Source organism: Anomaloglossus baeobatrachus, chromosome 7 (genome assembly GCF_048569485.1).
Source record: "Anomaloglossus baeobatrachus isolate aAnoBae1 chromosome 7, aAnoBae1.hap1, whole genome shotgun sequence".
In the NCBI taxonomy this organism is placed as follows: Eukaryota; Metazoa; Chordata; class Amphibia; order Anura; family Aromobatidae; genus Anomaloglossus; species Anomaloglossus baeobatrachus.
The window spans coordinates 22,042,715-22,058,429 of NC_134359.1; the positions used below are offsets into that span (position 1 = coordinate 22,042,715).

Genomic DNA, 15,715 nt, shown 5'->3' on the forward strand with positions numbered 1-15,715 from the left:
GTTAAGACAGAAAGCAACTAACTTCCATTTCTAAACTTCTGAAGCCAGATTTTCCGAAATACGAAATGTGTTTCCCAGCTGTAAGGCTATGTGCGCACGCTGCATTTTTTTGATGCTGCGTTTTTGGCTGCGATTTGCTGCGTTTTTGATCTCTGCGTTTTGCTGCTTTTTTCCAATGCATTGCATGGGTGGAAAACGCAGTAAAACGCAGAACAGAATTGACATGACCATTTTTGTTTTCTCAGCTCAAAAACGCAGCTAAAAAAAAAAAAGTTGTGTGCAGACAGCAAAAATTAAAACTCATAGACTTTGCTGTGGAAGCAAAGTCATGCAGTTTTGAGGCCAAAAGCGCACCCGAAAAAGCCGCGAAAAATGCACCGTGCGCACATAGCCTAAAGTTCCTCCAGTCTTCTAGATATTGTGTATGTATTTTTTTTCTATCCAGTCTGAAAGTGTTGGGGGGCAGGACAGCAGTATCTCAGATGCTTTTACATCTATTGTAACTAGTCCATGTCTTTTTAGTGTCTTGCTAATATCATCCCAGAATTGTTTCACTCTGGGGTCGTTCCAAAAAATGTGAGTTTTAAATTTCCTATTTGTGCATTGCATTATCAGCAAAGATTGCAGTCTGACAGTCCTAAATTATATAGAAACCCAGGTGTTCTGTAGCAGCGGGAAACTGTCCTGTCAGCATTTTCTTGTAACAGCGTGCTTTTGGATTTGCCATGGGAGTTGGCGAGAATTTTCTTGGTCTCCGCGTCTTTTTTTTCCCAGTAGATGAGGAATATTGGTCTGAAAGGGTTATAGGAGAGAGATCTTTCCAAACATAGCTAAAAAGAAGTTGAAGATGGAGAGAGAGGGCACGAGGAAACCAATAGGTAGCATGGTCATGGTGTCAAGGGAGGAATTTGGGTGAAGACTGCTAATGGAGTCTTCCTTTGGGATATCCAGAGACGGTGCCGTATTATCTGTATACCAGTGCCGATATATCAATGTATCAGACAATGAATACATAAGACATGTTCTCCTTTTTGGAAGGATGTAGGACTTTATAACTTTTTACCTTGCTTATCCAGGAACGTCAGAGCAAGTCATAAGACTTTAGTGGATCTTTTATGTTGTTAAATAAAGGGAGAAAACTTCTTTATAGGTCTTTAGGTTCGTTGGTGGTTTGGACTCCCGGGTATTTAACATATCCAGAGGGCCATTTAAATAATGTTTTTAATATCTTTTTGCATCTTGTTCTTTTCTTTTTTTATAAAGTTCACCTTGTGTTGTCTCCGCAGGCTTCGAGATCACTATCGAACATCCCCATACAGATGTCGTGAAATGCACCCAATTAGTGAGAGGTTTGTAGCCCTGATTATTTCGGTATGTGGGTAGCACTGGGTTATGTCACCTTTCAAATATCTAACTCTTTTTCTCGTTTCTTTTTGTTTTGCAGCAAGCAAGGATTTGGCACAGACATCCTATTTCATGGCTACCAACAGGTGGTTATCCGAGCCTTTGTTGCACTGTCATCGCACACTATACCTTTCTTTACTGCAGGGTCCCCTTCCTGTGTCTTACTTGCCTATGTGCACGGGGGGGTCTAGGCTGCCTCCATGGCCTGGTCTCTTCCCTGTGTTTTAACGCTCCGTTGTTGTGTTCCGGCCTTTGACACACAGGGGAGGATTGCACAAGAAGAAAATGTAGTGTTGCTTTCTGATCAGTTTCTTGATTCTGAGTGCATTTACTAAACTGGTAGCCCCGAATAGCATCTAAAGAACTAAACTTACCCTAGAGCATCTTGGTAAGTATACAACTGCTAAAATTTATACCTAACACCTAGAAAAAAAAAAAACAACAAAAAAACCCCAAAAACCTTACTAGAAATTTTCTAAATTTATACGAAAATACTTTATCAAGATGCAGTAGCTTGTATGATAATATGTCTCTTTTCAAACCAACTACAGTGAAGAAAATAATTATTTGCCCCCTTGCTGATTTTGTAAGTTTGCCCACTGACAAAGACCTGAACAGTCTAAGGGCGGCTTTGCACGTTGCGACATCGCACGTGCGATGTCGGTGGGGTCAAATCGAAAGTGACGCACATCCGGCGTCACTTTCGACATCGTACTGTGTAAATGCTAGATGATACGATGAACGAGCGCAAAAACATCGTTATCGTATAATCGTTGCATTCACCGACATTTCCATAATGCCGGTGCTGCGACAAGTACGATGCAGTTCCTCGTTCCTGCGGCAGCACACATCGCTGTGTATGAAGCCGCAGGAGCGAGGAACATCTCCTACCTGCCGCCGGCGGCTCTACAGAAGGAAGGAGGTGGGCGGGATGTTTACATCCTGCTCATCGCTGCTATTGGCCGCCTGCTGTCACTATGACGCCGCACGACACGCCTCCTTAGGAAGGAGGCGGTTCGCCGGCCAGAGCGACGGTCGCAGGGCAGGTGAGTGCATGTGAAGCTGGCGTAGCGATAGTTTTCGCTACGCCAGCTTTCATATTGTACCTGCGACGGGGGAGGGGACTATCGCGTGCGACATCGCAGCATCGGCTTGCTATGTCGCAACGTGCAAAGCCCGCCTAAGGGTCAGTTAATTTTAACAGAGAGAGAATATCCCCCCCAAAAATCCAGAAAATCACATTGTATAAATTATATAAATTTACAAGACAATACTTGGTGGCAAAACCCTTGTTGGCAGCGCAGCAGTCAGACTTTTTTTTTTTTTTTTTGTAGTTGATGAGGAGGTTTGCGCACATGTCAGGAGGAATTTTTGTTCCCTCCTCTTTGCAGATCATCTCTAAATCATTAATATTTTGAGGCTGATGCTCGCCAACTCACAGCTTCAGCTTCTCCATAAGTTTTCTATGGGATTAAGGTCTGGAGACCAGCTAGGCCACTCCATGACCTTAATGTGCTTCTTTTTGAGCCACTCCTTTGTTGCCTTGGCTGTATGTTTTTGGTCATTGTCGTGCTGGAATACCCTGGCAGAGGAGGTTGTCTTTGAGGATTTTACGGTACATGGCTCTGTCCATTGTCCCATTGATGCGGTGAAGTGGTAGCAGAGTAACATCCATAAAACACGTTTCCACCTCCATGCTTGACAGTGGGGATGGTGTTCTTTGGGTCATAGGCAGTATTTCTCTTCCTCCAAACACTGAGTTAAGGCCAAAGAGATACATTTTGTCTCATCTGACAATAGCACCTTCTCCCAATCTCGGTTACAGTCTGCGGACAGGAATCTTTTATCCAGGTGACAATTTAAGACCGGTGTCTTTAATGCAGGTAGTGAGTTGATTAGGAGTGTCTAATTGTCTTTATGGAGCCAGAACTCTTAATGGTTGGTAGGGGATCAAATACTTATTTCTCTCTGCAAATTGCAAATACATTGTATATAATTTATACAATGTGATTTTTCCGGATTTTATTTTGGATATTCTATCTCTGAATGTTAAAATTAACCTACCCTTAAAATTATAGCCTGTTCATGTCTTTGTCGGTGGGTAAACCTACAAAATCAACAAGGGATCAAATACCTATTTCCTTCACTGTATATGACAAAGATGAAACTTTAGAAACGGCCTTTTCATCTTATACATATTTCATATTGTGCGTCTAAAACAAGAGACTCAGAATCCAGATTCAGGGAAGAAAAAAACGCTTCATTAAAAAAAAAGACAAAACATTGTGCTCCTCGAGTTTAACAATAACTCTCCTTTGTTTTTCCAGATTGGCTTTTTTTTTGCCTTTTTTAATTTGATTTTTTAGCAGTGACTGGTATTCTGATTGGATGGCATCCGCGTATGTCCTGAGCTGGTAGAGGACAATCATCTCACACAGGGCTCCTGCACGATGGGCACAGAGTCTCATGCACGCGCATCCTGCAGCAGCTCGGGCACAATATTTATTTATACTGCTCAGTTAATATTTATTGTGTACTTTTTGCTTTCTAAGATGACGCATCTACATCTGCACTCTGTTCTCTTGTTTTTTTGTTGTTTTTTTTTTTTGTTTTTTTGTTTTTTAATAGTATGCTATACGTATGTGTCCTGGAATATGTTGGCTAATATTTTGTTTAGTTGGTTTGAAAGGGTTTAATGCGTTTTTACATATAGTAGTTTTCATTTTATAAGACGCATCGGATTATAAGACGCACCCCAAATGTAGAGGAAAAAAAATGGAGTTTGTTTTATAATCCGGTGGCGTCTTACTAGGGAGGTGGGGTGGTGGCGCGGGGGTCACAGGAGGCGGGGGGGGGCCCGGAGGCTCACAGCGGGCTGCGTCACTGCGGGCGATAAGGCACTGGCCATTCTGAAGATATCTGTGCAGGCTTCAAAGAAATTGTATCCGGATTCGGTGCGTGCGCAGCTGAGAGCTTGAGCCGAGCGTTCCATTTGCACATGTTCTGACTCTGGGTGCCATAATTTGAAGCCCTTACCACTGACCTCTTCAGAATGACCCGTGCCTCACTGCACACAGCAGTGCCACAGAGAGCAGCGCCCGCAGCACAGCATTGCCCTGCCTCCACTACCCCCTGGTAAGCTACATGTGGATTTTAAGACGCCCCCTTATTTTCCTCCCAAATTTTTGGGAGGAAAAGTGCATCTTATAATCCAAAAAAATGGCAATGGCTTTTTTTTTTTTTTTTTATATATATATATATATATATATTTTTTTTTTCTTCTTTGTGCTTTTGATTACTGGGGATTTGGCAGAACACCTAAGTTAGAAAAAAAGAAACCTTTTGTTATAACCCATGCATTTATTTTCACTTAGGCCTTTAAAAAGGGGTATCTGTCCAGAAGGCTTTATCTTTCTGCCACTCACCGAGGGTCCCCCAATGATCCAGCATTAATCGCCTATCCTCTGAATAAGTGATAAATGCTCCGGGCTGGAAAATCCATTTTTAAAGGAATTGTCTCCTTTGGCTGTGTGAACACAGTGCGGTTTTATTGCTCTTTTGAGTGCAGTTTTATCACAAAATTAAACTGCAAGCAAATCCTCAAGTTTTGTGCACATGTTGCTTTATTTCCCCCTTGGTGCAAAACTAAATTTTTGCAGTGTTTTTCCAGAATGCATCAAATACGCAGCATTTTTCCTGCCAACAGATGCAGACATTTCTGCAACCAAATTCTCAACGTGCTTACGATACCCTTACTGAGCACCCACTTGTATTGAGAGTATTTTTTACCATTTTTACATGTTCAGTCTGAACCATTGCTCTGGCTCATGGGCCTGGTAGGGCACATCGACATCGCCTTTTACTTTAAAAGGTATAGTCGCACGTGGCAGACTTTCTTTGTCGCTCCATTGGGAGACCCAGACAATTGGGTGTATAGCTATTGCCTCTGGAGGCCACACAAAGTATTACACTTAAAAGTGTAAGGCCCCTCCCCTTCTGGCTATACACCCCCAGTGGGATCACTGGCTCACCAGTTTTGTGCTTTGTGCGAAGGAGGCAACACATCCACGCATAGCTCCACTTTTTAGTCAGCAGCAGCTGCTGACTATGTCGGATGGAAGAAAAGAGGACACATATAGTGTCCCCAGCATGCTCCCTTCTCACCCCACTGTATGTCGGAGGTGTTTGTAAGGTTGAGGTACCCATTGCGGGTACGGCGGCAGGAGCCCACATGCTGATTCCTTCCCCATCCCTTTTTACAGGGCTCTGGGTGAAGTGGGATTTACCGGTCTCCAGGCACTGAGACCGTGCTCCATCTACAGCCCCTGGAGAAGATGCTGGATGGAGCGGAGTACATCAGGGACATGGCCCTGCTTCCTCAAGGTACTCTGTGTCCCCGTGCATTTGGCGCTCACACCGCAGCATGCTGGGTGTTGTAGTGCGCCGGGGGACATCAGCGCTGCGGCGCCTGTGCCATAGCCTCATTCAGCTTAGCTGAAGCAGGCACACTTATGGGACTCGGCCGCGCCGGCCGCTGGGACTGCGGCACGGCTGGCACTTGTAGTGCGCCGGGGACTTCAGCGCGGCCTGCGCTTTTACGGCGGCCGCGCTGATAACTACAGTCCCCGGCTTTTGCGGCCTGCTTCCGTTCGTTCCCGCCCCCAGACCTGCCAGTCAGGAGAGGGGCGGGACGCTGCCCACGTCTAGGACTCGGGCGCGCCGGCCGCTGGAACAGCGGCGCGGCTGGCACTTGTAGTGCGCCGGGGACTTCAGCGCGGCCCGCGCTTTTACGGCGGCCGCGCTGATAACTCGAGTCCCCGGCTTTTGCGGCCTGCTTTAGTTCGTTCCCGCCCCCAGACCTGCCAGTCAGGAGAGGGGCGGGACGCTGGCCACTTCTAGGGCGGTCGCGCCGGCCGCTGGGACTGCGGCGCGGCTGGCACTTGTGGTGCGCCGGGGACTTCAGCGCGGCCCGCGCTTTTACGGCGGCCGCGCTGTTAACTCGAGTCCCCGGCTTCTGGGCCTAGTCTCCCTTCGTTACCGCCCACAGCCCTGTCAGTCAGGGTAGGGGCGTGACGCTGCAAGAGCAGAGCTGAGAGCTGGAGTATGTTTTGCATACTCCACCCCTCTCACTGTGTGCAATTCCCGCACTTTCTCAGGCACGCCCACGGCTTCCTTCTCTACAAGGACACCGGCAGCCATTAGTGTCAGTTTCTGTACGATACAGAGACAAGTGTGGAAGACCCTGGCATTCTGATAGTCACACAATCGCTGTAACAGGCGTTAAGCAGCACCTGTGGTGCTAACCCCACTAGTGCAGAAGTGCACTTATAGATATGCTTGTACTATATACATTGCACTGTTTGGTCGCACGTTGTATATACCCTCCTGGATTATGCGGAGGAGTTATCAGCATATTCTCTGTGTAAAACAAAGGTGCAGAACCACATGTTTTTCTATACAGCTGGTACAGCATGTACGGCTATACGGCCGGCAGGTACATAGACTCCCATTGTATGCACTAATGGCCAGGGGATGAGGACGGTGTCTGCAGTATTTACTGACAGTTTTTCTGAGACTATGGCTATGATACTAGAAGCCTAGCAGTCCGGACATGTCTCTCACAATATGGGCACTGTTGAATCATTGATCCATGGCCCCCCTCAGTGTGAATAACTAACAGCTCCGGGAATGTCACACGCATCCCAGAGTCACGGCTCTGCACGGACGTCAGTCCCAGACAGCCTAAGTGGGCTCGCTATGAGCGGCCTCGGTTTCATCAGGGTCCTAACAGAAGGACTCGCTGTGTAATGAGGCGGAAGTAGCGGCTCAGGATTCTGATCCTGAGACCGCTCTCAATCTGGATACACCTGATTGTGACGCCATAGTAAATAATCTTATAGCGTCCATCTATAGAATGTGGGTTATTTCTCACAACTCCTCCAGTGGAGGAGTCAGCTTCACGTATCTGGACCACTCTGCCTTCAGAGAGGCAGTCCAGGAACACCACGCTTATCCAGATATGCGCTTCTCCAAACGGCTTAGGATACACGCTATCCCTGTCCCCTGACTTGGTCAAGGACTGGACCCAATGTCCAGAGCGGCATCCTCCAATCTCCAGGCTTGTAGCTAGATCCATAGTTGCAGTGGGAGATGGAACTGCAAACTCAAAGATGCCACTGACAGACAGATGGATCTCTGGTCGAAAGCCATCTATGAGGCTGTCGGCGCACCGTTGCTCCGGCATTCTCTCCCTTGGGGCACTCCAAGCTATTTCAGCTTGTCTTACACAGATTGACACGGTTACACGTACATCTGTGCCGCAGGTGGCATCCTTAACCTCTCAAATGTCTGCATTTGTTTCTTACGCGATTCAGGTTGTCCTGGACTCTGCGAACCGTGCGGCGGTAGCCTCCGCTACTCCGTGTTTTTAAGCAGAGCCTGGTCTGCTCGTTAAGTGAATGGAAGGCAGATTCTGCTTCCAAAAAAGGGTTGCCTAACCAGTTGCCTTTTTCTGCTGACCGACTGTTTGGTGAGCGTTGGATGTAACCATCAAACAGTCCAGGGGTAAGGATTCATCCTTTCCTCAGCCCGGACACAACAAACCCCAACAGAGCAAGAGGCAGTCGGGGTTTTCGGCCTTTTCGAGGCTCGGGCAGGTCCCATTTTTCCTCGTCCAAGGTGGACTCAAAAGGATCAGAGGAGCTAAGATTCTTAGCGGGCTCAGTCTCGCCCAAAAAAGCGACAGTCGGAAAACCCGCTTCCAAGGCGGCTTCCTCATGACTTGCGGCCTCGGTCCGTAGCAGGCTCTCCCGCCTTGGCGATATTTAGCTGCCATAGGTCAATGACCATTGAGTGTGAGACATTCTGTCTCACGGGTACAGGATAGAGCTCACTTCTCGTCCTCCAACTCGATTCTTCAGAATTTCTCCACCTCCCGGCCGGGCCGCTGCTCTTCTGCAAACAGGGTGCACTCTATAGGCAGAAAGAGTGATGACCCCCGTTCCTCTTCAGGAACAAGGTCACGGTTTTTACCCCAAATTCTTTGCGGTACCTATAACAACGGGCCGTTCCGTCCCGTTCTGGATCTAAAAATGCTCAGCAAGCTCGTGGACACCAGGCGGTTCCGGATGGAATCCCTCCGCCATGTCATCGCCTCAAGGTCCCAAGGATATTTCCTAGCATCATTAGGCATCAAGGATGCTTATCCACACGTGCCGATTGATCCAGAGCACTAGCGTTTCTACGCTTCGTTGTAGGAGACGAACACCCTCTGTTCGTAGCTCTACCTTCCGGCTAGCGACAGTCCAACTGGTCTTCGCCAAGGTCAGGGCAGCAGTAGTCACAATCCTGCACTCTCAGGGTCACTCTGTGGTCCCGTATTTAGACGATCTACTTGTCAAGGCACTCTCTTAGGAAACATGCCAACACTGCCCGAACGTTGCGCTGGAGACTCTCTAGAGTTTTGGGTGGATCATCAACTTTTTAAAGTCAGATCCGACCCCGACCCTATCGATAACATATCTAGGCATAGAGTTTCTTACTCTCTCAGCGATAGTGAAGCTGCCGCTAGACAAACAGCATTCACTACGGGCTGCAAGCTCTTCTTTAAGAACCAGTCGCACACATTGACACGCCTCATGCACTTCCTACGTAAGATGGTAGCAATGGAGGCAGTTCCTTTCGCGCAGTTTTACTGCGTCCACTACAATGGGACATTCTCCGCCAATGGGACGAGGAGTCGACGTCCCTCAACAGAGTCGTCGTTCTTCTCAGGCGGCCAAGGAATCTCTACGGTGGTGGCTTCTTCTCACCTCTTGGTCAAAAAGAAGGTCCTTCCTATCCCCGTCTGGGCGATAGTTACGACAGACGCGAGTCTATCAGGGTGGGGAGCAGTTTTTCTCCACTACAGCGCTCAGGGTACGTGGACTCAGCAAGAGTCCACTCTTCAGATCAATGTTCTTGAACACAGAGCAGTGTATCTTGCCCTACAATCCTTCCAACAGCGGCTGAAAAGCAAGCATATCCGACTTCAGTCGGACAGCTCCACAGCGGTGGCATACATCAACCACCAAGGAAGAACGCGCAACCGGCAAGCCTTCCAGGAAGTCCGGCAGGTTCTGATGTGGGTGGAAGACACGGCATCCACCATATCCACAATTCATCCCAAGTGTGGAAACTAGGAAGCTGACTTCCTAAGTCGCTGAGGTGTGGCCGAAAGAGTATGGTCTCCTCACCCGGACGGGTTTCAGGAGATCTGGCGCCGCTGACAGAGGCCGGACGTCGATCTAATGGCGTCACGGCACAACAACAATGTGCCAGCTTCATGGCACGGTTTCACAATTATCGAGCTCTGGCGGCAAACGCCTTAGTTCAGCATTGGTCGCAGTTCCAGCTACCTTAGGTGCCACCTCTGGCATTGTTGCCCAGAGTACTGCGCTAGATCAAGACCGACTGCGGCCGCACCATCCTCGTCGCTACAAATTGGCCGAGGATGAGTGGTACTCGGTTTTGTGGTGCCTCACGGTAGGCTAACCGGGGGCACTACCAGACCAATCAGACTGGCTGTCTCAAGGGCCATTCTTCCATTTGGATTCTACGGCCCTCAACCGGTTGGTGTGGCATTGAGTCTTGGAACCTAGTGTCCTCAGGATTACCTCAGGACGTGGTTGCCACCATGAGACAGGCTAGCATACCAACGTCCGCCAAGATTGACCACAGGACGTGGAAGATGTTCTTATCTCGGTGCTCGGCGCAGGGTGTTTCTCCCTGGCCGGTTGCATCGTCTATGTTTCCTTCCTTCCTGCAATCTAGGTAGGAAAATGGGTTGTCGCTCAGTTCCCTTTAGGGACAAGTCTCAGCGCTATCTGTATTTTTTCAGAAACGACGACTTCCTCAGGTACGCACGTTCCTACGGGGAGTTTGTCTTCTCAGCACTCCGTACAAGCGGCCGTTAGAGCCCTGAGATCTGAACAAGGTTCTAATTGCTCTCCAGATGCCGCCTTTCGAGCCTTTGAAGGATGTCTCCCTTCCCGTTTTTCACGGGAAGTGGCCTTCTAGTAACGGTCTCGTCTCTTAGGAGAGTTTCCGAGCTAGCAACGCTCTCATACAAACTCCCTTCCTGGTCCTTCACCAGGACAGGGTAGTTCTGCGTCCGGTTCCGGAATTTCTCCCTAAGGTGGTGTCCCATTTTCATATCAATCAGGATATCACCTCACCTTCTTTGTGTCCTCGTCCAGTCCATCAATTTCAGAAAGATTTGCATCTGTTGGGTCTGGTGAGAGCACTCAGGTTCTACTTCCCGCATGGCGCTCCTGCGCCACCCGGATGCACTCTTTGTCCTTGTCGCTGGTCGGCGTAAACAGTCGCAAGCTTCCAGATCCACCCTTGCTCGGGGGCTCGAGGCACCAATTCTTGAAACCTACAGTTCTACTGGGCTTCTGGTTCTCTCAAGGCCGAAGGCCCATTCTACCAGAGCCGTGGGTGCATCCTGGGCATTACGGCACCAGGCTACGGCTCAGCAGGTGTGTCAGGCACCCACCTGGTCGAGTCTACTTACTTTTACCAAGCATTATCAGATGCATACCTACGCTTCGGCAGACGCCAGCCTAGGTAGATAAGTCATTCAGGCGGCGGTTGGCCACCTGTAGGAGAGGGCCGTTTGACGGCCCTATCATGAGGTATTCTTTTACCCACCCAGGGATTGCTTTTGGACATCCCAATTGTCTGGGTCTCCCAATGGAGCGACAAAGAAGAAGGGAATTTTGTTTACTTACCGTAAATTCCTTTTCTTCTAGCTCCAATTGGGAGACCCAGCACCCGCCCTGTTTTCTCGGGGTTTTTCTGTTTTTTCGGGTACACATGTTGTTCATGTGGTATGGTTCAGTTCTCCGATGTTTCCTCGGATTGAATTGGTCTTTAAATCAGTTATTGGCTTTCCTCCTTCTTGCTTTGGCACTAAAACTGGTGAGCCAGTGATCCCACTGGGGGTGTATAGCCAGAAGGGGAGGGGCCTTACACTTTTAAGTGTAATACTTTGTGTGGCCTCCAGAGGCAATAGCTATACACCCAATTGTCTGGGTCTCCCAATTGGAGCTAGAAGAAAAGGAATTTACGGTAAGTAAACAAAATTCCCTTCTTTGCATTCATTTTTTACGACATTCCCATATATCTGAATGGTGGCGGCAGCAGAAATCTCTGAGCTTGAACCCAAAACGATGGTCTACGCATGTGAATATATCCCAGTTGTGACGGCACAGATCATTGGAAGATGCACGCTTTAGGATCGCGATACTGGTACCCCAAGTGACTTCCATTTAATCCAAATATTCAGTGACGTAGCCCATAGTATGAGGACGACCGTTTACCGGCAGATGACTTCACTTTCGTATTTGCTGTAGTATTTCTCTTCTCATTGCTGTGTTTATGATTCACGGGAGACTTCTCCCTTCTCTTTATGCCAGCTCTGATATCGCTCCATGACTGTTTTACTATATATATATATATATATAATTTATATATATATATAATATATATATATATATATATATATATATATATATATATATATATATATATATATATATATATATATATATATATATATATATATATATATATATATATATATATATATATATATATATATATATATATATATATATATATATATATATATTAATATAATTAATTATATACTAGAAGGTGGCCCGATTCTACGCATCGGGTGTTCTAGAATTTACGTATTGTGTAGTTCATGTATGATTTTTGTTATAGATATATATAGATATATAGATGTTGTTGTAATTTATAATAATATTACATACATATGTGTATTATAGCCTTATATTGACTTTTATTCTTGTATATTTAGGGGGTCACTATCGGGTATGACTATACATACTTTTTATCCTTCTGAATACAGGTTGCTCGTGCAAATGAAACTTTGTGCTTTGTCTAATATCAGTTTATTCTATCCCACCCTGTTCTAATGGGAGAGTTTGCAGCTCTTATTTTCTGCCTTTATCCAAGTTTTCTCAGATTATTTATCACCATATCAAAGTTCAGTGCAACTTTCATCAGCTGTTAGTATAAATTCCCCAACTGAATGAGCTCACTGACTGATTCTCAATTGTCTCATTCTGCAGCCAGCAATAGACAGCGCAGCACAGAGGCTACAGAAGACCCACTGTGTAAAATTTGTAATGAAGCCCAATTGCAACAATTTTTTTTTTTTCTTTTTGATTTTGTAATATATCCATTTAAAGGGAACCTGTCACCAGCTTTGGCGACTATAAGCTGCGGCACCACCAGTGAGCTCTTGTATACAGTATTCTATCATACTGTATATAAGAGCCCAGGCCACTGTGTAAAGCGTAAAAATCACTTTATAATACTCGCCTAAGGGGCGGTGCAGACTGGTTGGATGGGCGTCTCCTTCGGGTCCGGTGCCTCTTTCGGCCATCTTTTGTCCTCCTTCTGAAGCCTGGGTGCATGACGCGTCCTACGTCATCCACACTCGCCGCCATTGAGGTCCTGCACAGGCGCACTTTGATCTTCCCTGAGCAAGACGTGGATATTATTTTAGATTCAGATTTGGCAATAATATCTTGAATGCAATTTGACATTTTGCAGCTTGGCTCGATTTATCACTCAGCAGGTTACATCTGTCAATAATTGGGAATTCACAAACTGGGACCTGATTGGTGACCTCGGAAACAGACCGTTGTGATAATGTCCCTTTTTTAACTTTTTTTTTTTTTTCCTTTTGTGTTTATTTATTTTTGTGTTTGCATTAAAGGATCAAGTTGACTAATGTTTTTTTTTATTTTTGTCTTTCTCTCCCCCTTTCCCTGTATTTTTGTTATTTGCAGCCTTCACCTCACAACTTTCTGCCTTCAGCACAAGCCAACAGTAATCGCCTGTGTGTGCATCCACCTGGCCTGCAAGTGGTCCAACTGGGAGATCCCCGTATCCACAGACGGGAAGCATTGGTGGGAATATGTGGACCAGACGGTGACCCTGGAATTGTTGGACGGTAAGAAGGCAGATTATTCTAAACATACTGAATTGACCTGTGGGGTTTTTTTCTTTGTCGCTCCATTGGGAGACCCAGACAATTGGGTGTATAGCTATTGCCTCTGGAGGCCACACAAAGTATTACACTTAAAAGTGTAAGGCCCCTCCCCTTCTGGCTATACACCCCCAGTGGGATCACTGGCTCACCAGTTTTGTGCTTTGTGCGAAGGAGGCAACACATCCACGCATAGCTCCACTTTTTAGTCAGCAGCAGCTGCTGACTATGTCGGATGGAAGAAAAGAGGACACATATAGTGTCCCCAGCATGCTCCCTTCTCACCCCACTGTATGTCGGAGGTGTTTGTAAGGTTGAGGTACCCATTGCGGGTACGGCGGCAGGAGCCCACATGCTGATTCCTTCCCCATCCCTTTTTACAGGGCTCTGGGTGAAGTGGGATTTACCGGTCTCCAGGCACTGAGACCGTGCTCCATCTACAGCCCCTGGAGAAGATGCTGGATGGAGCGGAGTACATCAGGGACATGGCCCTGCTTCCTCAAGGTACTCTGTGTCCCCGTGCATTTGGCGCTCACACCGCAGCATGCTGGGTGTTGTAGTGCGCCGGGGGACATCAGCGCTGCGGCGCCTGTGCCATAGCCTCATTCAGCTTAGCTGAAGCAGGCACACTTATGGGACTCGGCCGCGCCGGCCGCTGGGACTGCGGCACGGCTGGCACTTGTAGTGCGCCGGGGACTTCAGCGCGGCCTGCGCTTTTACGGCGGCCGCGCTGATAACTACAGTCCCCGGCTTTTGCGGCCTGCTTCCGTTCGTTCCCGCCCCCAGACCTGCCAGTCAGGAGAGGGGCGGGACGCTGCCCACGTCTAGGACTCGGGCGCGCCGGCCGCTGGAGCAGCGGCGCGGCTGGCACTTGTAGTGCGCCGGGGACTTCAGCGCGGCCCGCGCTTTTACGGCGGCCGCGCTGATAACTCGAGTCCCCGGCTTTTGCGGCCTGCTTTAGTTCGTTCCCGCCCCCAGACCTGCCAGTCAGGAGAGGGGCGGGACGCTGGCCACTTCTAGGGCGGTCGCGCCGGCCGCTGGGACTGCGGCGCGGCTGGCACTTGTGGTGCGCCGGGGACTTCAGCGCGGCCCGCGCTTTTACGGCGGCCGCGCTGTTAACTCGAGTCCCCGGCTTCTGGGCCTAGTCTCCCTTCGTTACCGCCCACAGCCCTGACAGTCAGGGTAGGGGCGTGTCGCTGCAAGAGCAGAGCTGAGAGCTGGAGTATGTTTTGCATACTCCACCCCTCTCACTGTGTGCAATTCCCGCACTTTCTCAGGCACGCCCACGGCTTCCTTCTCTACAAGGACACCGGCAGCCATTAGTGTCAGTTTCTGTACGATACAGAGACAAGTGTGGAAGACCCTGGCATTCTGATAGTCACACAATCGCTGTAACAGGCGTTAAGCAGCACCTGTGGTGCTAACCCCACTAGTGCAGAAGTGCACTTATAGATATGCTTGTACTATATACATTGCACTGTTTGGTCGCACGTTGTATATACCCTCCTGGATTATGCGGAGGAGTTATCAGCATATTCTCTGTGTAAAACAAAGGTGCAGAACCACATGTTTTTCTATACAGCTGGTACAGCATGTACGGCTATACGGCCGGCAGGTACATAGACTCCCATTGTATGCACTAATGGCCAGGGGATGAGGACGGTGTCTGCAGTATTTACTGACAGTTTTTCTGAGACTATGGCTATGATACTAGAAGCCTAGCAGTCCGGACATGTCTCTCACAATATGGGCACTGTTGAATCATTGATCCATGGCCCCCCTCAGTGTGAATAACTAACAGCTCCGGGAATGTCACACGCATCCCAGAGTCACGGCTCTGCACGGACGTCAGTCCCAGACAGCCTAAGTGGGCTCGCTATGAGCGGCCTCGGTTTCATCAGGGTCCTAACAGAAGGACTCGCTGTGTAATGAGGCGGAAGTAGCGGCTCAGGATTCTGATCCTGAGACCGCTCTCAATCTGGATACACCTGATTGTGACGCCATAGTAAATAATCTTATAGCGTCCATCTATAGAATGTGGGTTATTTCTCAGGAGGAGTCAGCTTCACGTATTTTTCTGGACCACTCTGCCTTCAGAGAGGCAGTCCAGGAACACCACGCTTATCCAGATATGCGCTTCTCCAAACGGCTTAGGATACACGCTATCCCTGTCCCCTGACTTGGTCAAGGACTGGACCCAATGTCCAGAGCGGCATCCTCCAATCTCCAGGCTTGTAGCTA

The 15,715-nt window shown here is 48.1% G+C and overlaps 1 protein-coding gene across 4 annotated transcripts in view; it reads left to right on the forward strand.

Annotated features, from left to right (window-relative positions):
• The window catches only part of CCNT2 (cyclin T2), a 109,547-nt gene that overhangs the window by 38,170 nt on the left and 55,662 nt on the right, over positions 1–15,715 (forward strand). For all 4 annotated transcript variants that reach the window (XM_075317137.1, XM_075317140.1, XM_075317136.1 and 1 more), the window contains exons 5-7: positions 1,287–1,349; positions 1,445–1,490; positions 13,275–13,438. In XM_075317137.1, coding sequence (XP_075173252.1) covers positions 1,287–1,349; positions 1,445–1,490; positions 13,275–13,438 — 273 coding nt within the window. The remainder of the gene's footprint in view (positions 1–1,286; positions 1,350–1,444; positions 1,491–13,274; positions 13,439–15,715) is intronic.